A 23,990-nucleotide genomic window follows, 5' to 3' on the forward strand; every position below is an offset into this window, starting at 1 on the left:
CATGACACATCTAACAGATAACATGTAGCACATGTAGCACAAGACAACCGCCCCGAGGAACAGGTTCCGTGCGTTGTGTCCGATCCCCCGGCCGAGGGAGACGAAGCGCCCCGTGGTACCTCAGCGCCATGGGGCTCCCAAATCCTTATGGATGTGGCAGAGAAACGCTTTGGGTTCTAAACGTGTTATGTGGGGGAGGGGGGGGAAAGGCTTTGGCGAGGGGTGAGGTCGCTTCAGCGGGAGCCTTCCGAACCCCGTGACTTGGCTGCATGGCAGGGAGCACAGGATGCTTCCCTTTGGGAAGCCGTGAGTCCACATGGTGGGTGTTGCTTGATGTATCCAAGTGTACAAAATGTCAAGTGGCTGGGAGGACTTTCTCTGAAAGCAACTAACTCTCTGGAATTAAATTCAGATATAAGTAGAGATTTTTTTCCCCCTTTTTATTTTCCCTTTCTCCTTCCATGGTTCGTCTGAAGGATTAAATAACTTCACAGGGAGAAAAAAAAGTGATCAGTACTGTGAAAAACGTGAGAGCTTCAAGTAATCTCCAGCAGCATTCACACCGGCAATAGTTACTTGTCCAAACCATTTTCCCCAGGATTGTTGCACAAATTGGAGTATAATAATTTACACCTGAGAGGGTATTAAGAAAACTACTCTTGAAGGCATTAGCCTTCAGATACTTGTGGGTGGACTGAATACTCAGTCCACCCACAAGTATCTGAAGGCTAATGCCTTCAAGAGTAGTTTTCTTCTTAGTTCTAACCCAAGGCAAAGTAGCGAAAGTGATTTTCCCAGAGGGAGCTAATAAACCGTTTGGATGCTTCTGTTGGATGTTTTGTTTTGTCTGTGTTCATGTCTGTCTTTATGACAGCAGAAAATACTCTACTGGCCTGTATGGGGAGATGCCTGGATGGTGGAAATGAGCAACCAGGAGGGGACAGGGACAGTTTAGATATATTTTTCTGCTGATAAAAATCCCAGTGGGTGTGTGATGTCCAGACTATGTCAGATCCATGCCTAGTGACCCTGTTGAGCAGGGTCCTCAACGTGGCCCATGTTACATCCCAGTTTCAGGTCGTGGCTACTTCTCAGCTTCCCTTTCCCTCTTCCACCTTTTTCAGCTGTTTTGAAAGTTTGCTTATTATGCACAGGTTCCCCCTGTTTTCTGCTCCTGGATACTGTGTCTCATCTTCCATCCCAGAGAAATGATGGTGCAAGATGGGATGCCCTGGAAACCAAATGCAGAGCTTGGCATTTGCAGGTTCTTCTCACTGTGCCAGAAAAGCTGCTCACACTCAGTACTGGATAAGGGCTGGATCTTCCTTTGCAGGAAAACTTGCAGGTACTTGACAAACATCATGTTCTGAAAATAATGGCTTGAGCCCATCCTGCCCGATTAAAGAGGCTGCATTTGTATCCACAGGCAGCAATAGAAGGGTTTAAGAAATCAGTTAATATTTGCATGCAGGCAGCTGTGTGTAAAAACAGAGAGGAGAGTCCTCCTCCAGGATGAGGCATGTGAAATAATGCAGCAAACCTCTTGCAAAAGCTGCTTGTGTACTACAAGCTCGTGTGATGGTTCTGTGTCCTCTGTTGTAACAAGATATTTGCATGAGGCTTCCTTCCTTCTTCAAGGCTGTTTCCTGCTGCTGGTTGCTTATACTTTTGGTTCTGTTGTTGAACTTAACTGTAAGGATAGGATTTTAGAACAAAGGGGAAAGCAACAAGAGAAAAAACCCTCTCTGATTTCAAATCTAACTTGATAACTTTGTGAAAGAAACAGTGACTGAGCAAAGTGTCCTCACTGAGCAGGGGTTGGGCTCTACCCTCTCCTCCCTGTGGCCTCAGAAGTCACTTAAGAAGAGCAGTGTGGACCATTACAGTTCCTGCATGTTGCTTCTGCCTGACTTGGGCCAGGAGGTTTCCTTCAGACAGGGGCAGGTGCAGATAATGAATACAACTCCTTTCCATGAGAAGTGTGGGGTGTTCTTCCTGTGCAGTCAGAACTGAGTCTTTGCTTTTCCCCTGCTCTTCCTGTTTGGGAGGTGCTGTGCTTCAGAAGCTCGTTGCCACCTGACCCTTTATGCTGTTGAGTAGAAGAAAACAATTTAAACCTCACTTTTGTGTATTTCAAGAAATCTGATGTTGGCATCTCGGCCACCTCAAGCCATGTGGGAGAAGACAAGGAGATCAAGTGCATATGTATGTATTTTGATGCCACGTGTGGGGAAAGCTGTTCACTGTGATCTCCTGCAAAACACACTGTGAACTCCTGCAAAAATGATTGTGAAAACTCTCTCTCCTGAGCAGTGAGGGGCTGGGGGAGACTTGGTTTGGAGAGGGATGGTCACTACAGCTGTGGGCAGAGCGGGCAGCAGACCGTGGTCATTGTGGAATGTTCTCTGGAACACATTTGTCTGTAGGGATGAGTTCCAGGCTGGTACAGCCTTGCCTGCATCCTCCCCTCGATGTGCCTTTAACTGGGTGTTGCCCAGCTGAGCATGTTTAATGCCCTATATTAGATTTTGTGCCTTGTCAGCACAGGATCAGCAGCTGGAGTTTTGCAATGGCAAGCGGTTGTGGAGCTGCTGTTCCTGAAAGGCTGCATGGCTCAGGAAGACAGGATGGTGGTTATGAAGATTTAAATTTTTTAATAAAATATTTAACTAACAGAGTATGTAACTAATAAACTATTTAACCAACTTTATTTTTATCTAACTTTATTTTTAAAGAAGAAAATGCTTGACCAGTGTCCCATTTGCAAGATGTCTTCATTTACTTTTCAGGAATCTTATAAGAGCACAGACAAAGTGGCTTTAGATCTTCATTTGAGGTGCTCATCTTAAAAGTAACAGGTTTGTTCTTGGGAAGATCTTGTTGAGGAGAAACACATTTTCATAGTAATTTTAACTTGAAGACAATCTTGTTATAGAATCTCAACTCTGATTATTCCGTGAAAATCCAGTGAACACAGTGCAGAGTTGAATCCATGGATTTTTCAGGAGTGGTGGTTCCTTGGTTTGTGTGCCCACCATGTGCTTTCCCAGTGCCCATGGTGGCCCTGCAGTGTTGGTGTTTCTTGGCTTGTCTTCGACACAAGTATTTTTTCAGGAAACTAGAAGAAAGAAAGTACGAGCAAGGCTCTGGAAACTACATCACATGAACCAGTAATTTATAAAACCCGTTTGATGGCTTGCTGGTCACTTTGATAAGGAACTAAAATTGAGACTAAAGCCAACATGGAGTGCAGGGTGTGAGCTGACCCTCCTTGTGCTGCCCATAAATACCGAAGCTGAGCCAGAAATCTTCTGTAACCTTTTAGTATATCACTACCTCCTGGTAGACTTTAATTTTAAACAAATTCTGTAGTGGCACTTTCACTTAAAAGGAAGCTTAAAAGGGTGGAAATGTAATTTCAATCCCACCCTCAGCGTGAAGAATTCAAAACTCCATCTTCTGACTTCCAACCAACAACCTAATTACAACCAACAACCTAATGGTTGAAGACTCATGTGCCAGAAAGAGAAAATAAGAATTTACTGAGGGCCAGTGAGAGTCACCCAGGACTCTGCTCCATGTTCCATTTATTGACTAGCAAAGGTAAAATGCCAGTGTCTCTTTCCTAAGCACCTACATCCTTCACTGGATCCAGGCTCCTGAGTACTTTTGGGGATCACAAGCTGAGCCTTTTCAGTGTTTGGCTTCTGTTGCACATGATGAGGATTAATGGTTGTTACCACCTGCAGAGAAGGCTTTGCTCTTTATCTAAAGCAGGATCAGTGTTTACTCAGTACTGTTAGCTCTCCTTACTTCGACTTGCACTGATACCCTTTGCACACTGCCATTACTGACTCTAACTCTCTCTAATGTCTTTTATCATAGAACAGTTTTTTTTCTGAGTGACCATTATTTTCACATACAGAAAAATACACATGGCAGAGCAAATGCCTCTGTGCCAGCCAGACAGGAATGGACTCTTTGTGGACACTATCAGGAAATGTGCCCTTTGTTTTCCTGCACCTGTTGCTGAATTACAGATAAAATAATCCAGTGCTTTATTAAATAAAATGAGAAGCCCTAATGAAATTGTACCAGCCATTACCAGGAAGTCTATTGAAAACATTCAGCAGCTGCTTCTGTCCCAGTTCCCTTACACTGATAGGATTGTTTTGCCTGTGTCCTTGTGCTCTAAATGAGGAGGGCACAGTGCCTTGGACCATCTCACACCACTCTCCTCTCGCTCCCTGGGAAGGATTTGGTCAGAATCAGTAATAAATGATGCTCAACAGCACCTCTGAGTTGTACAGGTTTGTTAGAAGTTGGTGTCCCAGGTCCTGCATCTGAGTGTTTTGCAAACATCAGGTCATGTACCCTGACAGCAGTAAAGCAGGTAAAAATCTACTGGTTTATTCTGATTCTATAGAGGGGAGTTGGTCAGAGAGGCTGAGAATCAAATCAGTGAGCCCTTCTCCTTATACAAAATACCTCAGCAGCCTGGAGTGAGCTGGGGATCAGCCTCGTTCAACAGTTAAATGTCACCACTCCTTCACTGAAAGTCTCTGACAGAACTGCTCTCTCTGCCTCTGCTGTATTTAAAAGTCAACCCATCTGTCACAGCAGTGCTGGCAAGTGGGTGGAGACTCTTCCCCAGGACAGGCTGTAGTTCCTAACAAGAACTGTCTAATTTTAAAGAAAAGGTAATCCCAGCACTAATGTCCGTGCTAAATCTTGCATGAAAACCACTAAGAAGTTGCATCTCAACTGCTTTGGAGCTTGGGAAAAGTTTAATACACAATTTCTGGTACAAAAAGCATAACAAAGAATGGTGTTCAAACTTGGATGGTTTAAGGTTTGGTTTTAAAAATGTATGAGAAGTAGGTGGATGAAATGTCAGCCAAGGAGTAAGTGATGCACCCTCCCCTCCCAGCCAGGGAAGGAATCGCTGCACCCAGGGGCAGCAGGAGCAGTGGGAGGACACACAGGCCCTCAGCATCTCCTGCTGGAGTCCTTTGTGACACTGAGAGTGAGCAGGATATTACCTCCAGAGTGGCTCCTGCCCTGGTTTTTTGGTGTTACAAACTTGTGGATCTACTCTGAGTTTATCCCAGTGCAACTCCCCGGGGAGTTTAGACTCAGATATATGTAAGGCAAACAAAAGCTCTCTAGAATGCAGAGAAATAATTCATATAGAACTTCCCTATTGGAAAATTTGATCTGGTCAGAACAAGGCAAACTGGGGGGATGAGGAGAGAAGAAGGACATGTCCCTGTTACAAACAGTTGGGCTGTGTCATCTACAGTCAAGGCTATGGGAACCAAGAGCTCGTTTAGGCTCTGGAGCAAGTGAAGGGGAAGCTGCTCTCTTTGTCCTCACTGGGGTCTCTACAGGGAAGAAAACAGCAGGTAATGTAGGTACTGAGACTTAACTTTTCCACAGTGGTCTTTTTCCCGGGTGTTTTTGGGTGTATTTTATTTTGTGAATTGTTTCTGTTTGTGGCTGGAGTACATAAAGTGAGGTGAGGATGTCACAGGGCGTGCTCAGCTCAGCACCCTGAGGGAGGCTCAGGGCAGGGCACAGCAAGGAGAGGAAATGGGTTTGCTCTGTCAGCTGAGCTCACTTGAGCTGATTCTGCCAACAGATCAGGGGGTTCTGACAGGACTTCCACCTGCTGCCAGCAAATCTCCTGCAGCTGGAAGAGGGTATTTATTTCCCTGTTGCCCAGTGCTTTCAGTGCCAGCTGTGAGGTTGGAATATTGCTCTGCTGTCACTGTGACTCTGTTAGGACAGAATTCCACCCTCAGAGGAGCTGGAGAGAGCCCTGCAGGGCTCTGAGGGCTCAGTGCCACCACAAGGACTGCAGGGGGGCCTCAGGAAGGGAAATAAGGGACCAAACCCAGCAGGTGTTTTCCATTTCTACAGTTCATGTTTGCACTGTCTACATTTAGTGTTTACAGGGGGCAGATGCTTCTGCCACTGCTCTCTTGAGTCCTGGGGAAGATGTAATTTAGGAGTGGACTGAAGAACTGAGACATTGTCCAATTTTACCTGTCCCTTTTTCTGCTCTACGATGCTCAGTGAACTCCAGCCGGTGTTATTTCGAACAGAAACTCAAACAGGCCCAAATGAGCAATATATATAGAAACACACACAGAGCGTTTTATATAATATATATGCACAGGTTTTATATATATAACCTCCTATTTTATATATATATAAACCCAGGAAAATCTGCTGCATGATACACAGTAGGTGAATGCAAATGCTTTCCCTGATCCGCTGCTACAAAGGTACTTCACTATTTGAAAACTGTTTATCATCACAAGCATCCCACCCCACTGCTGTAACTTTTCTACAGATAACAAGAAATAAGTGAGTTCATCAAATAATATTTTTGTTTCTTAATTGCTAGAGAAAGATCTGCCTCTGTTTAAGGACCCTGGAACACCACAAGTGAGCAGGTGTTATTGTATGTGTACCAGAGCAGAGCACACTTGGGTGTAATATCTCTGCCAAATGCTGTCTACATTAAATACATTTGTGTTTTAAAAGTCCAAATCATTAAGAACTTTGAAATGCTCGATATGAAAATGTCTTGATAATTAACTAAAGGTGGCCAAGTCCCTTTGTGATTTTCTCTTTGGACTGGAAATGTTTGTCAGGATACCTAAAGTCCACTCATAATTTTACTATTACTAGCATGTTGTAATCACTTCTCTCATTACCTTGTTCCAAAATAATTCAGAAGCACTGGGGGGATATTTCTAGGAAAACTAGATTACAGTAATGAGTCCCAAGTCCTTTCCTTAACCACTACCCAGAGCTCTGTCTTCATACCGGGTTCAGAGCTGTTCACAGCAGATCAACTGGAGGAGTTTGAGGCCAATTCAGTTTATAAGCCATGGGAGCCTGGAACTCTAAGGTGACAGCACAAATGTTTGGTGGTTAATTCTGAGCCCCAAACACTTGTCCCCAGGTGGGCAGTGCTGGCACGTGGCACCTGTGCAGTGAACAGGGAGCAGATGGCACCATTACAGGAGTATTTATTATTTGACCATTTCAACTTTATTTTCTCAGCGAGGCCCTGAAGACATTATTTCACTTAGAGGAGGAAAAGTACTTGAAACAACTTAAAGCCACTACATTTTCTTTAAAAACTGGCCAGGGCTGCCCCCTGTGAGCCCCCAGAGCAGGTTCTGCTCTCCCCACCACACGCACCCCCCAGTCAGTACAACAGCATTTCGTTTGCTACTTTAATCAGTGACAACACACAAGTGGCCAGGAGTCAATCTGTTTAGTTAATGGGTCCTTTAATTTTTTGCTATATTAATAAAAAAAGTGATCCAATTTATCTGCTTCCTTATGGAGTAATTATTCAGGAGATTTAAGAAGCAAATACATCATATCCATGAATTGTTTATCAATGCACTCATGATGATGTAGATATTTGCACAACCTGAAAAATTAGTATCTTCATCCAGAATGCCGACGCTGGAAGGATGGGAAGCAATTTAGGATAAGGGAAAAAAGTTCTTTAAGTCTGATATGAAAACGTCAAGCTTACCCTCATCTTCTCTGAGTGGGCTGGGGAGACAATCAGTCTACAGTTCAAGTCATCGAGAGGAAAGACGCCGAGTCTTAACTTCTTCCATGCTTTAGGCAGATCCTGCAGTCCATCCTCCACACAGGCAGCAGGGAGGGATGCACAGGAGAAACCCCACCAGCTGCTCCAAAGGGATTTATAAACAAATCATTAATGGTCACTTCATATCAGCTCTGAGTCACCCAGCTTTTGGAGCAGAACAACACTCTCCTGCCTCTTCAGCTTACAACTACTCCAGTTCCAGAGTACAGAGAGGTTTAACATTAAGGCATCCATACAGCTCTGGTGTTTGCTTTCATTTAATAAAGATCAATTTACTCAAATACATGGAATGTTGGCACAAAACTAAAGCTCTTGTGGAACAGCTACCAATCATACACAAATATTCTGTGAGGTCCTCTTGACTTGCATTTCTCCCATAGATACACCACAAAATGGCTTCAAGAATACAAACTGAATGCTGGATCAAATCTCTAAATAATAAGTAGCAGTTAAAGTAAATGGTTTGCTTTATTTGTAAATTATGTACAGAATACATTTTTTTTTCTTAAGTATGATGGAGCAGGAGAAAGAAAACAGCCATTATTTCCAAACTGTGCTGCTTCCTTCCCCTGCAGGAGATGACATCTCTCTCTGCACCGGATGTACAAAACCAGTTTGGATTTCCTCGGTTGCTGGCACATGGGCTGGAGAAACAGAGACACTGCAGCCAAATTCAGCACTACCAGCTCCTCTATTGTCAGCAAAATACTTCTGCTAAAACTAGTTTTCTTAGGAAAGTTCTCACAATCTTTCGAAAACAAAATCAAGAAAAATATCAAGAAAGCTGTGGGCTAAGAAGGGCTTTACCTAACTATCAAATGAGTATAACTAGGAATAATCTGAGATTTGGTCATTCAACTTTTACCTGGTTTACAAAAGCAAGTTTGAGAAGCTAAACTAATTGACCAGTTATGCAAGTACCAGAAAACGATGTTTTTCAGTATGTTTGAGGACAATCTGGGCAATCTATCAATCAATAAAAAACTTGTCAGATTGATAAAACTTCTGTAAATGGATATTAATGATTAACATAGTACCAAGTAATCAAGTTAATGGTTAAAAAAAAAAAAGAAGGAACTAGATATAAAACTGTTTGGTAACACGTATATTTCAGCAAACGAAGATGCTACTGTATGGTCTATGTTTTGGTGATCAGCCAACAAAGAAAATCCAACCATTTGCACATACTTAGTCCCAAACCGCAGTGAGTTATGATTTTCCATGTGAAGGCCTACTTTCAGTATCTTCCTCCTCTTCCTCCTCACAATCCCCTTCATCTGTTTGCTGTTCCAGTTCCTCTTTTGTGATCATTTCAAAGTCGTTTCCATTGCCACTACTGTGCTGGGACCTGTCGTCTTCGCGCCTGTCACTGTCAGTGTCTGAGTGTCGCTCCCCTCCTGAGCCCTCTGTTCCCGAGTTCCTCGTGCCTTCTGTTTTCCCATCCTCCTCTTCCTTCTTCTCACTATCTGATTTCTCCTCGCTGTCGTATTTTTGCTGCTTTTTGGATTCTGATTTTTCCTCTTTCTTTGAGTCTGCTTTTGGTCCTTTGTATTCGTGTGTGTACAGGGGCCTGAAGGAGTCAATGAATCCCACGTCTGCTGTCAGGTTTGGCAGGAACCAGAAGTGATGCCTTCCTCCAGTGATGAGCCAGATGATCAGGAAAAGGATGCAGCGAGCTGTGTGAGAACAAGGGAGATGCTGGGTTTTGTTATGAACACACAGAGCGTACAACCACTGTGTAAGAGATGCCCACTACTAATGCCCACCCCAAGCCAGGGACTGGGTGACATCGGGGGAAAATCCCTCATTCCGCAGTAGCACTGGAATGGTTTGTTCTTACCACGTCTCCCCCATCCCACTAACCATGGATCTTATCTCTGATTTGGCCCTTAATCCCTCTGCTACAGAAATACAACCAAAGAAACCTTTAAAATCCTGGTGACACCATTCTCACTACAGAATCTGTTCTTGTGTGCAGTTCTGGGGTCCTTTTGTTTAAACAGGCAGCAAACGAATCTGCACTACACGGGAAACACCAACAGGTGACACGAGACCGAGATCTCCTTCTTCCCGTGGCACAACTGTGACACCCGGTGGCCGGGAGGGAAACGCACACGGGATCCGGCAAACAACATCCTGGGACGTGGGACCGCCCAGCTCCGAGCCCGGGGAAGAGCCGGGCTGCGCCTCTGCCCTTGCAGGCTCCGCCCGCCAGACACTCACCGACGGCAAGGAGCAGAATACTGGCGACAAAGCAGCCCGCGCCCACGCTGAGGTAATAAACACCGACGCGCATCTCGGCGGGCCAGAGCGGGAACAGCGTGGCGGCTATCACAGCAATCACTGGCCAGGAGGAGAGAACACAAGCAGGACACATCGTTAGTTTTCCCCGGCACGTGTACAGAGGTTCCAGGCTTACTGTTCATTCAAGGTATTGGCTTAGCACAGGGTGAGCTACTGACAGTATTTCTGTCTGGTTTTGTACTGGTAGAGACACCTCATTCAGCAGCTCCAAGTGGCTGCACTTGGCCAAGGGAGCCAAGAGAGCAGCTCTGGGAGAGGGCTCGAGCCAAAGGGTGAGCAGGGAGCTGCTGGGACCAGTGCAGCAGGAACTGCTGGGGGGAGATCATAGTGACCCCAAGGACCGGTCAAAGGCCCAACAGTGGCCCCAAGGGATGACATGGATTCTCAGGAAAGGTGGCTCCCTCAAGGTGAGGAAGCTGGAACGTGTTGGACCACCAGTACCGTGGATGGTCTGTCAGCTCACTGGTTCAGTTAACATCTACACTAATTTAGATTAAAAAAATTGGCTGATTTGGCTTATCCAACACAAATATAGTTTTAGAAATTAATAACATAGTTCATCTTTCCATATAACCCATATTTGCCCATTAGACAACACCCCCCTGGTTAGCTTAAGGCGACACAAATCAACAGCTCGTGTCTACTCTGACTTACCAAGTACAAGTCCCATGGCAAAAGTTTTAAAGTGAACAGGGTCGTAGATCCACACATACACCTACAACAGAAATGACCTGGTTTACAGTCAGAAAACAAGATCTCTGATAAACATCTCATTTATCCCCTCACCCAAACACTCACTGCCAGGCTGCAGTGCTTGGTGCCCTGCAGTCAGCCCTGGAGCCGGGCAAGGGGTCACGATTCCCAGGAAGGGTAACTGACAGGTGATGTAATCCTGGGCAAAACAATCAGATAGTAGAACTGATGGGAAAATGAAATATTCAGAAAAATACCTGAAATCAAGTTTGGGTTTTATCTTTATTCAATAATGTTGTTGAGCATGAAGCCAAAAACAGTTCTGCAAAAAAGTGAAAAGTTTCTCAGGTCCACCAAGGGGAAACAAAAAGGCCTGTGAGCTTTGAAGAGAAAAAAGCCCAGACTGAACACCTGGAACAAAGCAGGAGGCCAAAACCCCAGCCCATGTGCTGGGCTCAGATCAGTGTCACTGCCCCCTCTGTCCCACAGCCAGTGTCACCTCAACGTCTGCAGTTGTGACACTCAGTGCCAAATGTCTGTGTGAGGACTGTGGGTCATTTGAATCAGAGCTGCTCAATCATATTAAATAAAAATCTTCTTGGTAAAGTGCGGGATTTTCTGAACTAGAAAAATCGAGGTTTTTTTTTTTAGCAAGGTAAACACTTGAATCTGAGCTTATAACTCTGAAAAGAAGCTGCTGATTACTAGAAACCAGCATCCCTCGTTGCAGATGTGTCAGTAAGAACTCCCAGAAGGACACCTGGGAGGCAGTGAGGATTCAGTGTGATCAACAAGTATCTGACATTGTGCTTCTCACAGGGGGCCAAAGTTGACTGTACTCGGTGTAGCTGCTGCCAGTCAGCTGTTCTGTGAGCCCAAACAAGCTGAAGATTGTGACTGGGCAGTAAAAGAGTGTGTGATATCCCGTGTTTGTAAGTGCAAAATAATGAAGAAAAGGGAAAAAACAGCTCTAATGCAAATACACAAGAACTGGCTCTAAATTAGCTAAAAAAAAAAAAAAATTACTTAAAAAAAACCTCTTGGGAGTTGCAGTTCTTAAAAAATTCCAGCTCGTTAATAAAACAAAATAGGAACTGATGTTAAGCAGTAAATACTGTGATACTGCAAATGCTGTGGTGCAGCCCCATTTGGAATGCCAAACTATCCCAGGCACTCCATGTAAAGACAACAGAGAGGATCAGAGTTGGGTGTGATTCCACAGGAGACAGGATGAAACAGCAAGGCAGTGTAAAAGAACTGACTGAGAAGAGTAAAAACAAGATACATAAGGGAAGTACATTTTTTCACACAAGTGATTTACTTATGGAATTTGCTGCTGTGTATGTTTTATAACCAAAGGAATACAGGAATCCAAGGGGAAATTCCAGTACAGCCACACACAGCATCAACACAGCACAGTAAAACTTGCCACTCATCCAAAACCATAGAAGGAGAAATGTGACTCTGTACATTACAGAGCTGGTAAACAATTAAGTTCTTTTGTCTTCCAGAAAAGCAAAGCACAGAGAAGTATTTAAGGCCACCATTTCAGCTGTAAAGCCAGGATGAGAATTCAAGAATGCCCAAGTGTCACCTGCCTGCTCACATGGCAAGGTCAGGCAGGTATTTTTTATTTCCCCTCCTGCAACTGAACCTCATGCTCTGAAAGGCTCGTGTTTGGGTTGGAACTATCCTGGCATGGCACTGGCTGGGGGATAACTTGGGTTGGAGGGGCCTCGGGAGTCTCTGGCCCACCCTCCTGCCCCAGGCAGGGCACAGAGGCTGCAGCACCACCCAGGGCAGCTCCAACACCCCCGGGACAAACGTCTCACCTCATGGCCACCAACACTGAATTACTGGTAAATTAAATTTTCTTTTAGATTTCTCCAAGCTACTGTCCTACATGTACATGTCTCTACCCTCCTGGCAAATATCTAAAAATCTGGTTTCAAGATCAGCCATCACATTGCCATCAATTTTTCTTTCAGCATGTCAAGAAGGAGTTTGCAGAAATCCAGTAAATGAAGTTATTTTCTGACAATAGCACAGTGACATTCAAAGTTGGAAAGTACTCATAAATCTTACCTCATTTCCATCCAAGAAAACTTGGTCTTCATGTGGCTCAAGTTTAAATTTCCTCTTAGTTTCCTTTTTCTTGGGTGTTCCTGGAGTCTCATCCTGAGGACAAACAAATATTTTTACCTACATCTATAAAATCATATGTATAAATTATGATATATACATTATATATATATGAATCATATATAAAAATTACAAAAATTAAGAGGTTTTAATTTCTACTATGTTAATGTAGTCTGATAACTGTTCACAAACTTAAGATCACATTCACAATTTTTTTTAAAGTAAAGATGCTTCATTTCCTCCTGTTCTTATTTATTACTATCTGGGTACCTCAAAAATAAAGGAAAATTGTAAGGAAAGAGAAATTTTATTTTTAATTAGTATCTAAAGAGCAGACTATGACTTCAGGATTACATTGTCTTTTCAAATGTATAGCAAAGCTGGGCTGGCATTACCAGGAAGTCTGCACAGAGATCAAGAGCAGAGAACAACACTTCACCATCACTGACCTCATTAGAGTTATTTGGTACTTTGGTGCCATATTTACCACAAGAGCATCCTGGCAAAATCAGTTTCTGCCTGTTTATTCTCTGTCCTCTTCAATCTCTTTCTGGACCTTGTGCTTCCTGCTCCCTTGTCTCCCATTTCCTTCTCTTTGCTTATTTCATTGTCTAAATTAATTTTCTGATTTTGGTCCTGAGTTGTTGTTCAAGTTCCTACTCACTACCTTATATAATCCACTACATATCTGCTCAATAAATAATGACTAGTTTAAAAATTAACATTACATTTAATAATGTGCCTCCCCTCATGACAGCAGATTGGAGGAGCTCATAACTTTCATAATCAGCATTTTGCAGCACCTCAGGAGCTGTTATCTTACACTGGCTTCTATGCTGACACTGCAGCCAGACTGTTCTAATTCTTTCTTAGCCATGCAGGTTCTTTCTGAAATCCAAACCTTTGTAGACAGAGTATACTCTCACTAAATGTAAGAGGAGTGTCTCAATGGGAATAACTTTGGAGCACTGTCCTACTAATTCTCACTGATTCAGACCATTGTACACAGAAGAAAAACCACCTCAATCATCCAGTTTCTCCTGCAGGTCCCTAACATTTTAATTTAGGAATTCTGTTCTGCTTATAATAAAATAAGTAACAAAATAAATCAGGAATGAAAACATGGAAAAACACACATGAAAACTTGTTCAGTAACAATAGTTTGAACCTGAAACATCAAGTAAGATGAGGCAGGATGCAGCTCAGTAAGGAGCTGTCACACAACAGGGCAGCTATTACACAGCCAGTTACAGGCACCACATACCAAATATTACGTTCCAAACATTCTTGTTACCAAACACTGCAAAATTGTTTGTGTTTCACTTGTGCAGCTGTGCTGGTTTTAGATGTTTGGTCACATGCACATGTGTCATTCCACGCTAACTGAGGTACAAAGCCTCCCTGGAGAGGAGCAGGTTTGAATTAATTCAGCCCACACTAGAAGATGATGAGGTGCACAAAGGCCAACTGAAGTCTCTTTTTTGATCTAGATCTAAATAAGAACAATTCAAAAGGTAACAAAAAAAAGCAGCATATTTTAGAGATGAAAACAGGAAAAAAAGATAAGTCATATTTTAGAATAACCAACTGTATTTTTCAGCCAATGTGATCTTAACAATTGGTTAATGTATTTGTTACAGGTTTGACTCTTCTCTTACGGACAGTTCTTACCTTTTTGCACTCCTCTTTTTCACCATCCTTTTTCTTTTCCTTTTCTTTCTCCTTCTTGGTTTTTTCATCTTTGCCACTTTCCTTCTTGCTCTTTTTCTCCTCTTCCTTCCCGCTCTCAGCCTTTCCTTTTTCCTTTTCTTTCTTTGTATCCTTGTCAGGCTTCATTTTCATCACTTTCAATGCTCGATGAAAGAACTGTTTTTTCAGGAGTCTTAAAATGAAAAAGAGTTAAGTGCAGCTGTGATAACAACATTTACACTCAATTATGTTATTAGACACCAACCTAGATTCTTTCTCTAACAATCACAAATAGCATGACTGGAAGGCAGAGGTCACCATCATCTGCTCTATTTACTACACACACCAGACCTAATTATCCCATGTCTTGCCTGTTGCTTTGCTTTTTTTTTTGGTTCATCTGTTCAAAACTGGGTAAGAAATGTACTTTTCTGTGGCAGCATTTTGCAGTTATAGATGAATACATTAGATGTAGGAGACAGAAAGCCACTAGGTCCATTTAATTATCTGTCAGGGCTTACTGAGTTCCTTGGTAAGTGATGTACAATAAACAGAACTGCTCTGTGGAACCTGTGGTACATGTGCAAGTATTCCATCCATGTCAGCTACAGACAGACTTATTGCAAGTGTGTGTATATATATGTGTGTGTGTGTGTGTGTGTGTATGGCCAGTGGGGCACCAGGATGTCTCAAGGTCGTCACCAACCAGTAACATCCTTGAAAGGATCACAGCCACATTCCAAACAGGAAGAGCAGTACAGAATCCAGCTCCTCAGGCAGCAAGGACAGAGAGATTTGAGAGCTCTGACCCCACTAACTTCCAATATTGACAATATTCAGGAAAATCCTTCAGTTTACCTTGCTGCCCCAAGCAGTGTAATGAAAGCCTGAGAGCTTTGAGAGAAAAGATGATGAGACTACATCATTTCCACCCTCAAACACTGCAATAAAAATACAACGTTATTTTTGCACATAACCACACAAGTTTTAGGATGCACAAAGTCTAGCTTACATTAGTTCCCAAATAACTACAATATCTTCTCAACTACAGTAATTAATGACACTGAGGAGTTAGTCTGGGTCATACCTGTTGCAGTAATCAACTACAGACTCCCGGGTTGTAAATAGAGCCTCTTCTCCTTTCTTTGCCTTTGCCCATTTAGAATCCAGGAGGCAATCCACAGCTTTTGAGGCTAGAGGAAAAAGTGGAATTAAAAATGCATTAAAATTAACATTTATTTTAACATTCAGTCTACGTGCCTTGAACCACACTGACCAGTCAGTTCTGGTGATGTTCCACATCCTTTCGAATCTTTAAAGTAAGACTGGTCCCTACTCTGAAATGCATCACTCTTGACAACTACACACCTTTAAATCACAGAGTGAAAAGGTTATTGTGTTTACTCCAGGCTGATGAGATTAATTTTATGGCTTCCTAATGCCTTGATAAGTTTTCAAACCCAAACCATAAGATCAGTAATTATTAGATAAAGCACCAATAATAAAATCAAAGCAGCCTCTCCCGCCCTCCAAGTGCAGCGTTCGAAGAAATGTTAATTATCTGGTTAAAAGTGAGCCTACCAATAAAATAATCAACTCGGTGACCCATCATGTTGGTGGATTTTGTTGGACAGTTGAAGCGCAAGTATTTAGCAACAGCCTTCTCCTCCTTGAATGGCTCCCCAACTTCCTACAGTGGGAACAGTCAGAAATTAGTACAGTTTTAAACACATGGGATTATCATTCATTTGGGCTCAAAAATCCGATGTTGCAAAGTCCTCATTATTTCATGGCGATATATAAATAACAAATAAAATATAAAGGATGTGAAAATAGGTCAAGGCATTTTTTCCCGAGAACTTTCTGTCTACATAAAGCAGGAATTTTTAAGTTAGAGGATCTGAAGGTAAAAGTAAGAACTCTTTAACAGCTCTGAAGAAGAGCAAACTAAAGGAGGACCTAAGAGGAAAGCAGCGGGCACATGGGAAGCTGCTTGAGGCACACGACTGGGATGGAAACAGTTGTGAAGCTGGGAACAAAGGAAACAGGGAGGAATGAGCATGTATGAAATGACAGCAATGTAGGCAGACTGACAGAACACAGAGCAGCCTGAATTTCACATGAGAAAGGAGAAAACCATGTTGAAAAGAAGCTGAAAGATTTGATAGAAAATTTATGTGTGACTGCACGACTACAAAATGACTTAAACTTCAGAGCACGCTTGAGGAGATTCTTCCAATCTACAGAGTAGGAGGCACAGCAGGATGAAGCACAGGAACATCTGAACAGATGCCATATGAAAAAGGAGCCCTCAGTCTGCACACATTCATGAATTCTGCGCTTTTACCACCTTGCAGAGGTAGCAGAACTTAAGAGATGTGTAGGGCAGAAGGACGGAGATGGGCACGTTCGATTATGTAAAATTAAGATCTAATATTTGCAGGTAGGAATGGAAGAACTTTCTAATGTTCCTGCTTCACAAAAACACATCTGAAAAAAAATAAATTGTGATATTAAAGTGACTCAGGCAAACTTCCTCAAAATTCCTTCCTATAAGAGTTCTTTTAATCTGTACGGTTTAATTCTCCAGCCCCTTCTGCTAGTTGTGGATCAGTAACAGGGACATCTTTCCAGACTGCAGCATCTCTTCTGTACCTGTTCTTCTCCTGCTGCCCAAGGAAATAGATTATATAAGCCACAAACCAGATTGGTCATTTACAGGAATTAAAAAAAAATCAGTTTATTTAAAGACATAATGTTCCTAAAGGCCAATAAACATATACAATCTCCATTACCGCTTTTAAGATGTATAATCATAATATCACAACCAGCATGTGAAGTGGAAATGCAAGGTCAAATAGATGTTGTTACACCAGAATAAAAGCTTCAGATGGTAAGAGTTGTTAATTTTCAACAGTTTGCACAGCTAACTTTCAAAATGAACTGGTTAATGAATATCCTCCTAGAGGAGATTGTTGCTTTTCCTGTCTGAGGACAATTTTTAGAGAGAATAATCCAGACATAAGGTATCCAAATGACCAAAAGACACTGTGGTTTGTCAGCTCTGAGGTTTTTAAAAGTCTAAATCCTCTATATGTAAGCAGAAACATGCTCTCACATTCCCCAGTTAGTTTAACAAACATGTGCCCAAATTAAGCCAGATGATCCTAAAAGTCCTCAAAGGGATTATATTATCTCCTTCTCCATGTTCAATCCTTTTTTTTATTTTTACATTTTTAAAATGTGTATCAGACATCAGATAACTCACAGAAAACCATTCCCTGACCTTGCATGTTTGCACATAATTTATATTGTGTGCTTTGATGTCCTCTTACACGGTACAGTTGTCCCAGTAACTGTAAATCACCGATGATGGCACCAAGCTTGGTATCAATTAAATTTGAAACAATTCACAGGGCAACTGTTCTTCATGGCACAGAGAGTAAAACAGTCAGAGAAGCTGCAGATATTCACCTCAGTGTTAATTCCCCTGATAAGGTGGTTTTTCTCCTTCTTCCTAAAATATTTATGATTCTGCTGGGTCATGTGATGCACTACACAGGCCGGGGCTGGCACCAGGAGATTTTCTTGCTCCTTTCTATCTATTGCTTTGTCCTTTCTCTGGGATGGTTTCATAACAAGAAAAGCTTCCCAGTGAGAGAGACTGCCACAGTTTAACTGAGAAAGTATCTCCTGCAATTTAATCCCCATTTTTCATCCTATTTTCATCTCTTTGTTTGCAGAGCCAGGTTTCTGCTAAAATATTAAAACATATGATTGACAGAAAATAATATTATATTTCCTCATAAAGTGAAATCAACCAAAGTTCAGAATCCTGGCCACAACTTTTCAAAGTTGCAGTTCAATCAAACTTTGTGTTCAGTTGTAAAAACCGCCCAGATCCAGGCACTTTAAGCCTCTTTAGGCATTTAGGAAAAGATTAAACAAATTAATCAAGGGGTAGTTCTGAAAAAATTATAAAGCTTTAAACCAGGTAACACAGTCTTAAAAAGGAGTATGAAAACTTCCTGCTATTTAAAGTTTGCTTCCATAGGAAAGACAAAGATTCAGGAAACATCTCAATCTATTTCTAGAATGTTGAAGATGTCTTAATTAAAATTCTATGATTAAACTGTTTTAAAGTAATAAAAAATAATGTCAAACTTTCGAATACTTCTACTCTAGATTTTGTTTAAACTATTGGATCTACTTTAGTTTTACATATAGAAAAATGCATGTTGTCACTAGACAGCATGTGAAATTTAAAGATTTACTGATAACTTACAAACTCTGGGAGAATGCCATTAAAAATAAAATCAACCCAAACTTCTTATTTGTCTAGACAGAAGAACTCCACCTACAGAGAGGAAAAGCAGTGAGTGCTCAGCCTAGTGACTTACTAGAAATGCACTGACGTTTTAAAGAATAATTCTCAATCACAATTCTGCTCTATATGAATTCATAAAACGGTGAGATTTTCAAACCCAGGGACGTTCCAGACCCACCAAAGGGAAAACCCCAATCGAATTATTTACCACTATCTCCCACATCAAAGTACAGCACAGTGCATTCTGAACTGCCTTCAATACACTGATGTAGTTCCCAGTTAATTCAACCCCCAGCTGGGACTGCAGCCTGTACACATCACAAATAACATCTGAACTGAGCTACTGAAACCGGTGTGCCCACGAGCTTCCTTCTCCCCTTCAGCTCTACCTAAGCAGGAGTTGTTCAGGCTTTCTTACTCCTGGAACACTCAATGGAATACAAAAGGCCAGAGGACATTTCTGGTTTGGAAATTTCACTCATTTTATTCCCCTTTTGCATCACAGTTGTGAGAAGACAGCTATGACCAAAGACAGGATAATTTCCTTCCACAGGTCTGTAATGTAAACAAGGTTTCTGGAAAATCAGAAGAGAGTAAATAATGAGTGTCACTAACAAGATAAGTTATTTCATGTGCAGACAAATGCATTACAAGGATTTATGCTCCTCTGTTTTAAAGGGGTCATCAAAATTCTTTTATTTCAATAAAATGAATATCTAGCTTATTTCTTTGCTCTTAGATTTTCAGAACACCATCCCTCACAGCAGAGTGCTCAAGCCTAATAGTTTATACAGTTTTCAGATAAGGAAAAGAAGAAATCTGAAGCACATTCATCATGTGCAGCCTGTTTTTCAAGATGAAAGGCAACATCAAAAACGACAGTGTGCCAACCCAGGTTCCATTCCACACACCTCCCTCTCCTCATACTGCAGGGACACTGCAGCTGCAACAGGGTTCTCTTCTCTGGAGATGGGCTGAGCACATCACAGCTTGGGCTGAACTGCAGGATTATCTTTTCCCCTTCCCTGTTGACTGTCAGGACTTTAGACTGGATGTTCTGGGCAGGGGAGTGGGTGCTGCTCATCCATTCTGCTGAGACATTTATACTTTGTGTAAAATAAACCTAGGTGCAGCAGGACAGAGAAGCAGCACAGACCTGGCATGACTGGATTGCTGGGTGGGAGTGGGCAGGAGGGAAACAAACACATCAGGATCTTAGGACTTGCTCTAAGGACTCCATCTGTGTTTTCTTCAGTGACTAATACACCTAAAACTGCTGGACTCCTGCACTGATGACCAGTACAAGGACTGCCCCGGGTCTCTTAAAAGAAACTGTGGCAGAGCCATGCGGAGAAACCAGTTCTTCTGGATTACCACGGCTGTGTGCAGGCCACAAAACATTAACTTTTCTTTACAGAAAAAGATTAGCAGATGTTTTTCAGTCTGGTTCATATCCTATAAAAATAGAAGTACTGGTTTTCTTCATTCTTTCTTTTCAACCATTGCTAATTTTTTCGAGCAAAAGCTGTAAACGTCCAGAGTTCTCAAACACATCCAAGGAGTAATAAAAGGTACTCTGAAGCCAAAACACACCAGCTTCAGTCCCCTTCTAGCCCCAGGCCAGCTGTTTCAACATTTTCCCTTCCCACCTCCAAAAATGTAACTCAAAATTTCCAAAAAACTGATTCTGGTTTTAATGACAAGTCAGGCTGCTACTTTTAATTCCTATTTTTCTACTTTTTTTTGCCCCCTTGATCTTTGTTTTCTCCTCCTCCTGATGCCACTTAGCTTTCAAAGAAGTTATTTAGCCTTTCTCCTTTGCTATCATCCCATTCAACTTTACCAGAATTTATGAGAAAATAAGGACAAACAGGCAAGCTGGATGAAAATCTGCATTACTAGAAAGCCATTGCATTGTCCTTTCTGCAAATCCTTTCCAGAGTCATTCACACAAAGGTGTAGCACAGGAGCAGCAATGCAGCTGTTGCATTTTCCTTCCAGCAGAGCCCAAATCCTGACAGGACACAACAGTTAATGATTAGTAGATGTCCTTCATCAGGAGAATCTCACAGCTTCAATCAAGGGAAAAAAGTCAACAAGGAAAGTACCTGTCACTGATGCCACCTCAGCCACCAATCTGCAGTGAGACACTGCCCCAAGAGCTGCCCAGGGGCTGTTTGCTGTGTCCCCAGGGGTGCTGTTTGCGTGCATGAACATTTCTGGAGCGCAGGACACGGCACAAGGTGCGAGGCAAACGCTGTCGATCACAACGCAAAGATCAAACCCAAACTTGACGCGGGGAGACTAAAACTGTGCACGGTGGAACCCAGCCAAGGTAATGAAAACTTAATGCCTGCTTAACAGTCACACTGCAGAGCTGCCAACACAGTGCCACGTGTTACCCGGCCCAGCGCCGGGCACAGGAACCAGCGCCCAAGGTTTTGTGGTGAAGGGAATATTTCAGGACATGGATGGAACTGTGTTTTTTTCCAAGACATGAAACAGCTTTGTTCAGGTTGCTGGAGTAACCGGCATTCAAAGCCATCTCCCATCTTTTGACATGTATGTGGCTAAAATAAAAATATTAAACCAGCCATTAGACAACATATGCTGTTGTTCTTTCAGTCAGTCCTTTAAACACAGCAAACATTCTTGATTTCAGACTTTTGAATCCTGTGGGAGCCACTGGGGGAGTGATCTGCATCCTACAGACCAGTCTCCTTTCACTACTGCATCCGAATTCATCTCTATGGTAATTACAGTTAAATTACCACCAGGAATGACACTTGGAAAATTTTACCTCTAAAATATCTTTGTTCAAATTTTTGAAGTTAAAATTTTTGCAAGTTTCACAACTTTCAGAGGAAGAGTCTAAACTGTGCAACACAGATTGGGCAACGCTGTCTTTCGATGAAAACACATTCCATAGAACACATCCTTCCTGTGACTACTTCCGATGGGAAGCACACAGAGTGGACTGGACAGAATTATCTTTTCAGACTGTTTTCATGTCTACCTCTCTGACCCAATTACCATGATTCCAATCTTGATGGCAGGCATAAAATCCTATGAAAATTATTCCAAACACAGGTTCTGTGCACATGGTATTGTAATTGAGCTCCATTACATCAGCCTCTAGCACAGCTAAATACACCACCTGCCCCCAAAAGCCTCACTCCTGTCGAGAAATACAGCTCTGCTTAGTGACAGTGGGGTGTTCAGGTGTCAGACATGCTTGCAGTGTGATAAATAATCTCTTCATTAAGGAGCACACATCACACTAAATTAAGTGCACCCTGCTAAAACAATTGAAGCACCTACAAATCCCATGCTTCATTTTAAAAGAAGAAACTTCCAGCATTAGCCAGAAAACATGATACTTATGCTGCAAGTATATCAATAAAGGTCAAAAAGCTTAAAAAAACCCCAAACCCAAAACCAACTACCAAGAAAAACGTGTTGTTTTACTCACTGACCAATTAAGAACACCCCTTGGGCATTCACCAGTATTCTTTGTTCAGGGTCTTGTCTTCCCATTGTTGCTGACATACATTGGGAACCTACCAAAATCCACATTTATGTCCATAATTATATCACAAATTTAGGCCACGACCTTAAGCGTTAACACTCAGGCATCGATTTAATTACTAACAATCTGGGAAATACTTTTACTGCTAACAGGCTGGAAATTAAGTATGTGCTTAACTGCCTGCAAGACCACAGCCCTGGGTGTTACACAAAACATTAAAATGCATTTAAATTGGGTTGGATGGATGCTTTATTGAGCCGTCAAGGGACAGTCTATAACAATCACGAAAAGAGAATAATTCTGTAATGTTTTACAATAATTCATTGAATGCTGTGATGGATAAGGCTTGTTTAACAAGATTTTGATTAATTACTCCTTGTAATTCTCCCCCTGCCCCCATAATTGGAATTAAAAGGAAAAAAGGAACCATTACAAGTATGGGCAGATGTCCATCCTCTTGGGGGAAGGCAAAGTGGGCCGGGAAGGGGAAAGATGAGAAAGGAGAGAGGGCAACCAAGCAGAAGGGTGACATATGAAGTGCACAGTGTTGAACGGCTCTCTGATCTCTGTCAATATTATCTGCACTTACAGCAGAGCAATAAATCCCAAACAAACACTGTTTAGGCTTAGTGTTGATAATACACAACAGTAATAAGCATTATAGTCACTGATACTGCAACTGTGCCCAACACATGCATTAAAAACTCTGTAAAACTCCCTGCTGACACACCAGACTTCCAGGTAAGCGAAAGCACCACGGTAGCCTTCACTTCGCCTCTCAGTGCCACCGCACAATTATCACTACATTTTAACACGATCTCAAAGCTGATTAGGTCTATTTTTAGATGCGGCTGTTTGTTTATGTTTTCCAGACGCTAATTTCCTTTCCTTACCGCATCATTTCCTGGCTGGGGCACGTTTGCTTTTGAGATGCTTTTACCATCTGTCCCACGTCTTTTGCTTACGATCCCCGGGCCGGACACGCCGGGTGAAGGTGCAGCTCCCGGGTGTTTTGGTGAAACCCGCACTAAGCTATTGTTCACACCGGTAACGGGTGCGATCCTGAGAGTACCACGGCGATTATAAACAGGGAACAGCCTGAAAGCTCTCTCTTTGGTCATCGAGAGACGAAGAACTTCTGAGGGCTCAGACCCCACGGGGATGAAGCGGAGGCGCCTCGGATATGCCGGGGGGCCCCGCCGGCCGCCCATCAGCCCCCCGACACGCTCCGACCTGCGCTCTATTTGCACAGTTTACCGATCTGCCAGAAAATTCTGAGGAAAACCCGCTCGCCCCGTGCCATCCTGGGCTCTCCCCGCGGCCTGAGGCGCCCCCGGTGCCCCGAGACCGGGGCGCTCCCCTCCCTCACCGCGGGCCGCCTGCAGCCGCCGTCTGGAAAACGGGGAGGCCGCGGAGGAGCGGGGGAGGCCGCCCTGAGGACGGGGAGCGAGAGGCGCCGCGCGGGGCCCGGCGGGGGTGGAGGGATGGAGAGGAGGGGGAGTCCCGGGTACCTGGACGCGCTTCCTGTGCCGCCGCCGCTCCGCCATGTTGTCCCCGTCCGCTCCGCCGGTGACGCGCGGGCAGGGAGGGGGGGCGGCCTCGCGAGAGGCGGCGGGAGCGGGCGAGGGGCGGGGAGGGGGCGCGCCCTCAGCGCCTCCGCC

General features: G+C 43.0%; 1 protein-coding gene across 1 annotated transcript; it reads right to left on the reverse strand.

Moving 5' to 3' along the window:
- Positions 1–7,042: 7,042 nt before the first annotated feature.
- On the reverse strand, positions 7,043–23,937 carry SEC62 (SEC62 homolog, preprotein translocation factor). The gene is made up of 8 exons (XM_027733284.2): positions 23,841–23,937; positions 16,055–16,163; positions 15,561–15,666; positions 14,456–14,666; positions 12,728–12,820; positions 10,604–10,664; positions 9,869–9,988; positions 7,043–9,321 (listed from the first exon to the last, which is right to left on the reverse strand). Exons 1-8 carry the CDS (start codon positions 23,874–23,876, stop codon positions 8,855–8,857), a joined length of 1,203 nt encoding a protein of 400 aa, XP_027589085.1. The 5' UTR covers positions 23,877–23,937; the 3' UTR covers positions 7,043–8,854.
- Positions 23,938–23,990: the final 53 nt, after the last annotated feature.

Source organism: Pipra filicauda, unplaced genomic scaffold (assembly GCF_003945595.2).
Source record: "Pipra filicauda isolate LSUMZ 115617 unplaced genomic scaffold, ASM394559v2 scaffold244_size1468961_pilon, whole genome shotgun sequence".
In the NCBI taxonomy this organism is placed as follows: domain Eukaryota; kingdom Metazoa; phylum Chordata; class Aves; order Passeriformes; family Pipridae; genus Pipra; species Pipra filicauda.